Genomic DNA, 8,028 nt, shown 5'->3' on the forward strand with positions numbered 1-8,028 from the left:
GCCCGGGCTTTCCGAAACGACTGCAAAGTTGCTGAAAAAGTTTGTGGCGTGCATAGCACTAGTGTGCTAATTAGGCCCTCCGTGGAGTTATTCGAAGGGGGTTAGCTGCTCAGTACCTCGGCTGCAAGCGGCGGGCGTTTTTAGTGATTTAGTGATAGAGCCCCCCCCCCCCCCTCTCCTTCAGAAAAATGTAGCGCCCGGTAACGATCGATCCCCTGCGGTATAAATTAATCCATATAGTCCCGGCCTCTACCACCTGAAACTTCGCTTCTCATAGTTTCTGCGCGCGTATACTTAAACCCGAAAAATAAAAATGGGGAAAAGGAAAAATGTCAACTTTCTCAGCCGAAGCGTGCGCTTTTCTTTTTTTTTTTTGCGAGGGGGGGGGGGGGTAGAGGGGTCATGTTGGTTTCACAGTGGTTGCATTTTTTTATCATTACATTACAAAACTACCGCAGCCAAGCATCATGCAGTTATGGGGAAATACCGAATGTCGACGGACATTTCTAATTAATAATTTCTAATTTCTAATTAATATAAATGCGCGTATGCATGTCAATCGATTTGCTTCGATGTAGTACTTTTCACGGAATACTACGATCATTTTCAAGGCGATGAGTGAAAAAATCGAAGCCATTTTACTCTATGAAGGAAGCCACATAAAATACACACATCACACTGGGTTAGAAAATGAAAGAATAAGCCAGTGGCAAAATTTGTAAATTTCAGAGATTGACGTTTCGGCTCCCGCACATGGTCATAATTAGTCACCTTCTATTTAATATGCATCTAGATCAGCTTGACTGCCTTGAGTTCGGGTCAGGGAATTGTACGCGCATTTATTTTAGGGACGGGATATACGTACAGCATTCTTGCGCTGCTGAGCACGAGGTCGCGGGTTCGATTCCCGGCCGCGGCGGCCGCTTTTCTGATGGAGGCGAAAAGCAAAAACGCCCGTGTGTACGAGATTTCGGCGCACGTTAAAGATCCCCGGGTGGTCAAAATTAATCCGGAGCCCTCCACTACGGCGCGCCTCATCGCCTGCGTTGCGTCGGCGCGTGAAACCCTACAATCAATCAAATCAATACGTACAGCATTCGCGGTAAAGTTGGCTTTGCCGCAAGGCGTTTTAGCTCGAGCTCGGGGAAATGCATGGAACCCTGCTATATAAATCTTTCACTAAACAATATGAGGCCCGCGGGAACTCGGTATGGTGCTATGTTCGTCTATAAGATGAATGTCATGATATAAAAACACTGGTCTATAATCGACCCAAAGGGAATTCGCATACAGTGTCGAATGTTGTACAGGTAATGTTAGGCATTTAATAACTCGCACTAAATATTTGGTATCTCTTGCAAAATTAACCACTATAATCTAACTAAAATACAGTAACTCTTATTTATAGGTGCGCTCAAATTCACTTACTTGTGAAGGGAGACGTCCCTGGTCGGCTTCGCCTTGCACACAATACACGTCGGGGCCATCGCAGCCCGGAGACGCGCATGCAGTGCGAGATGCTCTCTCTCACGGCGGGTGCAGAGTGAGCATTTCGGACCAAAACCGCAGGTATTTCACACCGAGGTGGTCCACGGTGAGAACGGAAGCAACCGCTTCCGTTCATTAGGTATGGCGCGCAGGGGTTCGGTTGTGAAGGACAAAATAATTTGCTTTCTACTGAACCTAGAGTGGACCATGCATGGGCCATCGGAGGGGCAGTGTATACACATATATGAAAAAATTTTACTTCGTAATTTTTCCCTCCATCGAGTTACGGAAATGTGTGTCATGAGGGGCATCAAGGGCAGCATATACGGTATGATTTTCAACAAATTCACATTACGTGTTTTAATGAAGCGGCGTCCATCACCCGAAATGTCGTACACATCTCCATCGTGAGATATATACAACAGAGCCTGTTGCCAAGAATCGAACACGCGTCCTCGTGCACAGCAGCGCAACAAAGCGGTGCTCTGAGCCATATACGGAAGAATTATGCATGCAAAATAGCACTTGAATACAATAAAAGTCAAGCAATTTTTTTTCGGTTGCATGTGGCTGCGTATGGGCGCAACAGATTAGAGAGTTTTAGCAGTACGTTCGTTACGTTCGTTACGTTGCTACCGGGTTTACCGGGACCCGACTGCGCATGCGCGCGTACGTACCGGGTTCTTTCCGTAGAGTGAGACGGAAAACGTGTTTTAGCACTCCGTAGCGTCGTACCGTTCGTTCCGTGTGACGGCTGATTAGCCGAGTAGTTGCAAAAATCCACACGCTAAAAATACGTAAATAAACAACGCAGTTTCTCCTAAAGCATTGCAAATCTAAAATAAATCTTACACAAAGTAAACAATCGTTGTTCCAATCAATGTAAGACAATTTGCGGTTACATTTATAATTTAGGAGACTGCTAGCGACGTGTTGCGGGGGCCTGTTACCTGCACTAGACTGCACGCTGCGTCGTGCGTGGGTCAGTGCGGTCTCAGTGGCTGTCCGTTCGATTTCTGTGCCTTCTGTTTTCAATTAGCCAAGACGTCCGCGTTGCTCGCAAGCTAACTGTGTTTTTGTTCGCCAACCATCTTCTGTTTTGCCTTTCCTGCTTTCGTGGAAAAGGGGCTCCCTCAACCGCAGCCATGCCTTACAGTGTGCTGCAAGACCCGCTGCTGCTCGATGCTCTCACGTGGCGCGAAATCGAGGACATTTATTTCCTCGCCTCGGAGCTCGAGCAGCCCGAGCCGCCATGCTACACTTCGCAGTACGGCCTGCTGGACATTGCGAGTATACGGGGGATGAAGTTCGTCGAACTCTTCCGCTTTGGCCGGGACGAAATCGACGAGCTTCGCACTTTGCTGAGAGTGCCGGATGAAGTCGTGAGCGCCCAACGCGTGACGGTGACCGGCATGGAGGCTCTCTGCATGACTCTGCGGCGCCTCGCGTACCCGAATAGGCTGTGCGAACTTGAAATGCAGTTCGGGCGCCACGGCACAGTTATATCAAGTGTCGTGAACAAGGTGCTCGCGCACATAGAATACTACTTCGCTCACTTACTGTCTGACATGACAAGTCATCAGTGGATGAATCCGTCGCGACTGCAAGAGTTTGCCGAGGTGAGAATTCATTGCGTTTGTGCACGGAGCGGACTTCTAATTAGCGGTCGTCTGTTTCAGGCCGTCCATGCGAGGGGTGCCCCACTCAGGAGTTGCTGGGGTTTTATTGACGGAACGGCGCGCCGTGTTTGCCGACCCACAGTGGACCAGCAAGAATACTTCTCGGGCCACAAACGCTGCATTGTGGTAAAGTACCAAGCCGTCATGTGCGCCAACGGCATCATCTGCCAGCTAGATGGGCCGTACAAAGGAAGGCGCCATGATGCTGGTGAGATAATTGCGACTATTACTCGGCTTAACGTTTTCATGCAATGCATATGTGGAAGGGGCCTGGAGTGTGTTGTGGAGAGGTTGCAATATTGAATAGACCACCTATTGTGCTGTGCTAGCAAACAAAAGTGAAGTGGAAAGAAATAAAAAGCATTCCCGGTAGTATGGCAGCAGTACCAAGTTGCATAAAATATAAACGTCCCACATGAAGGGGGAGTGACCGCTTAAGGAACAACATAAAGAGTGAGAGGAACAGGTTCGATGCGTCCCTCTCCGCGAAAAAAGATTCTGCTTCTATTCTTGCTCGGCGCCCCCACGATAACCTTCAAATCATGCTCGACTGTAGTTGTGGCACATTCGTATAACATGGCGCTGATGCATGGGGATGTGTGTATTCTTCCTGAAGCAATAGCCACCTTGTTATTTTTATGTGCTCGTAATGTCACGAAGTACTCTCAGAGGAGTGCATTATTGCACTGCTGTTGAGTGTTGGCCTTGTTTTACAGTTCCTAAGTTCCGTTCTATCTCTAGTTTTGTCGAACAGACATGGTAAGATTGCAGTTTCTGTAAGATTGCAAACACGGAATGCTGATTCGAACCTTGAGGGTGGCCAAGGAATCAAGGAAGTAGTGTCAAAAAAAGCTCAGCTTCACAAAAAACCGAATTGTAGTTTTGCTCATCTGGAGGCAATACACGATGGACACAAAGCAGTGCTTGTCATGCAGCAGATTTTATTGAACTGCACTAGTCAGTGAAAGGCAATGTCGGTAGTCAAATAAACATGTCAAGTATTCACAGTTCACGAAGTCAAGGGTTTGACGGAAACCCGTCTGGTCGGGAAGCATGTTTGAGTAGAAGCGGAGACACCGACCAAAAGAAACTTAAAAACTTTAAAACAACAACAAGACGTTTCGGCTTCGTTACTGAAGCCTTGTTTCAGTAACGCTTCAGTAATGAAGCCGAAACGTCTTGTTGTTGTTTTTAAGTTTCTTTTGGTCGGTGTCTCCGCTTCTACTCCATTCACAGTTCACTGAACAAAATCCGCTGACATGCTTTGTCATGTTATTATACTTTGTACCATCACAAAAACAACAGACGACAAAATATAACGCTTAAATTCAGACCACATGTGTATCCACGTGAGGCTTTTCGTGCAGCTTCGAAGTTACACGGGCACGACCGCCTTGATCAACATGCGGTGGGTTCCTCTAACTGAATGAATAATTTTTTTCCAGGAGCATCGACAAAACAAAATCCGCTGACATGCTTTGTCATGTTATTATACTTTGTACCATCACAAAAACAACAGACGACAAAATATAACGCTTAAATTCAGACCACATGTGTATCCACGTGAGGCTTTTCGTGCAGCTTCGCCGTTACACGGGCACGACCGCCTTGATCAACATGCGGTGGGTTCCTCTAACTGAATGAATAATTTTGTTCCAGGAACATCGACAAGGTTTGTCTTCAGAGCGTAACCCAGGCAGACGAAGCAACACATAACACAGGGCAGGATGTGTTTCTTCTCCCACATTTACCAGCACTATCATATAAAGCAGGGTCGTTATGAAGAGGTTCTCAGTGGATTGCGGCAACACAAGTGGGATTGCCATTTCTCTTTCAGAAAAGTCTTCAAGGAAGCGTCTGTGTATGGAAAAGTACAACTCAGAACTCCGAGTCACTGAAATTTTTCCCAAGCTTTCAGCGGTTTAAGTTATTGAGGGTTCACAGTAACTGCAGAGTATGCACACAAAAAAAGATGTGATTGTTTGCTTCTGGGAAAGCAAATTGCTAAAACAGGGTTAGCCAATTTAAATATTCCTGCTTCAAGGAAAAGTTTTGCGAAGTCTAGTGCAATTTTCAAACAAACTACTGTGCTGAAAATTTGTTTCCGTTCCTTCAGGTATCCTGAAGGAGTCCAGGCTCTACGAGAACCTTGAGAAGGTGGCGCAGGGCCAGAGGCTGGTCATCTATGGGGATCCGGCCTATCCGCTGAAGCCGCTTCTTATGAAGCCTTATGGAGGAGCATCCCTGCAGCCCCATGAAGCCCGCTTCAACCGCCGCATGAGCACCGTGCGGCAGGCAGTGGAGTGGGGCTTCGGGAAGGTGGCTGGCGAGTTTGCTTTTGTGGACTTTCACAAGAATCAAAAGTTCTCGCTACAGCACGTGGGACGGATGTACAAAGTCGCCACCCTTCTCTCTAACTGCCACACCTGCTTATATGGCAGCCAAGTCACAGAGTTTTTTGGAGTGAGTGCTCCAGCACTTCATGAGTACTTGGTGCCATTCACGTCATGTACTTAATGACTAGTTGTGGGCATATTGTCAGGATGTCCGTTACTTTTTTATTTTGATTGTAGGGTTTAACGCGCCGACGCAACGCAGGCGATGAGGTGTGCCATAGTGGAGGGCTCCGGATTAATTTTGACCACCCAGGGATCTTTAACGTGCGCCGAAATCTCGTACACACGGGCGTTTTTGCTTTTCGCCTCCATCAGAAAAGCAGCCGCCGCGGCCGGGAATCGAACCCGCAACCTCGTGCTCAGCAGTGCAACGCCTTAGCCACTGAGCCACCGCGACGGGTGAGAGTGTTGAGTAGACTGTTTCATTATGTGGTTGGTAGAAGGGAAGATAAGTGAAGTCTTGTAAAATATGCATGTTACAATGCCAGACTTGCATTGTTTTTGTGGTTAGATAGGTAGGGTGCCCTATAATTTCTGCATCTGGTAAGCAGTGCTTGTAGGATACAACAGTTATCTGCTTCTTTCAGTCCATGACCGCGAGAGCACATTTGTTGAATGCAGTGGGTGTAAGCTGGGCACTTGTTGAAGTTTAAGGACAAACAGCCCCAGAGGTAATATGGTGGCGGCACATTCCCAGCATGTGGAGGGTTTACAAGGGGCATGATGACAAAATACAGTCGAACCTCGTTAGAACGAAGTAGTGTTGGGACAGCAAATTAGTTCGTTATAACCGATATTTGTTATAACAGTAGGGGTAAAAACCGGCTGTAACAAATAAACAATGTGGCTCGCACAAAAATACTTGATCTAAAAATGCACGTTTTAGGCTTCCAACTCACTGTAACAAGGTAATCCTTACCTTTGTCCTTGTTGCATTTCAAGCTGAATGAGCCGGAACATGAGTACGTGAAAGTACAACAAAACAAGGTTCACTTGGCAAAACAGGCCTGCGTCTTTATTTGTTTGATGAAGGATGTGATCATTTGGTGGGTATTCACAGCACTGAGCAGTATGGAGTTTGTCCCAGTGTCCACGAACAAAAAGGCCTTTATACTTCCGCAGTTTCAGATGCCGAAGGGTTTTTACAAGTAGCTTCTAAGCCTCCTGGTCAAATATTTGTTATATCCGATATCGCGCGCTGCTCATGGTTTCAGTTTCGTTATAAAAGAATAAGTGCTATTGAAATAAAGTGTGACCAACCAAAGATTGTAGTCAGTTCGCTATAGCCGGTAATTCGCTATATCGGTGTTCGTTATAATGAGGTTACTGTACAGGTTTACTTTATTCAAAAGATTAGGTGTTTACAGGTTGTCAGTACATAAGCCATGTGAAACGTGAGGGCTTGACGTCATGTTCATGAGGTGTCAAAAGAGCACGTCTATGGCAGTGTTGTAGAAAGCTAGGAAATTAGCATCGAGAATGGTCTGCTTAATGTTGGCAATGATGAAAAGCCACTGGGCGATGCAACGTAGGTGCAAATTGACTGAGTGATCGCAAATTGTAGCTGTCGATTGGTGAGTTGTTGATGTGATTGATGGGGAAGATGACCATTACCTGGAACTAATGCAACAAGAAATGCATTATATTTTGGGGTGTGTAGTATCGTTGCTGATGGCTGCAATCAAAGCTGCAAGCTATCCAACAACAACCTTTATTGATGTGTGCATGTATATATACAGATCACAGCGTCATCTATCATAGCACAATGTAATCACAATGCACCGTATTCCCCTCCTCATTTCAGGTGTATTTCAGTCCATTTAGTACTGTTGTCGAACAGCTGTGAGAGTTATGTACAAGTTTCAAACAAAGTCCCCTAAACTTTGCACTCAACGATACCACAAAATGATTTTCAAAAGGTTAGTAAGCACAGAAGAAATGTCTGGCTGTTCAATAGTCCCGATATCTGTTTGGTGGCCTTCTTGCTCTAGGTGGCTGTATCTGACGTGCTGGTGGCTCGTAAGGCGAAGCAGAGGTAGGTTGCGCTTCCCCGCCTGACCTGGCACTTGTTGAAAGATCACTACAGGCCTGTTCTCACTTCTCACGGGTGTTGTACAGCTGCCACTCCTGGGGTAGTTGTTTCGTAGCCGTGATGGCTGATGCTTGCGCCGGTATGCTAGGCGGCGATGCCGAATGCCCAATATCACTATGAGCTGAAGGGGGTTTCTCAGCATGGATGGGTTGCGGCGGCATCTTGGCCATCTTTGATGCGTTACATGTCATCCTGTCATTAAGACAAAGTGGATGGTCCCTTCTGTTCCATAATCTTTCGAAGATGGCTAAAGGAGAGGCGCCCCTTGAACCCAACATTTGGTCGCCTGACGCAGACCCTGTCGCCCACAGCTATGCTAGCGTCCTTTGCTGCCCAATGCTCGTCAGTGTACATTTTGCTGTATGCTTGCTTC

General features: G+C 46.6%; 1 protein-coding gene across 1 annotated transcript; it reads left to right on the top strand.

Moving 5' to 3' along the window:
* The first annotated feature begins 2,465 nt into the window (after positions 1–2,465).
* LOC144166455 (uncharacterized) lies at positions 2,466–5,684 on the top strand. Its single transcript, XM_077695970.1, has 3 exons — positions 2,466–3,107; positions 3,168–3,375; positions 5,284–5,684. The coding sequence occupies exons 1-3, from the start codon at positions 2,634–2,636 to the stop codon at positions 5,682–5,684; spliced, it is 1,083 nt and encodes a 360-aa protein (XP_077552096.1). The 5' UTR covers positions 2,466–2,633.
* The last annotated feature ends 2,344 nt before the right edge of the window (positions 5,685–8,028 follow it).

Source organism: Haemaphysalis longicornis, unplaced genomic scaffold, assembly GCF_048455015.1.
Source record: "Haemaphysalis longicornis isolate Haplotype H1 unplaced genomic scaffold, Haemaphysalis longicornis Haplotype H1 scaffold_1, whole genome shotgun sequence".
Lineage (NCBI taxonomy): Eukaryota > Metazoa > Arthropoda > Arachnida > Ixodida > Ixodidae > Haemaphysalis > Haemaphysalis longicornis.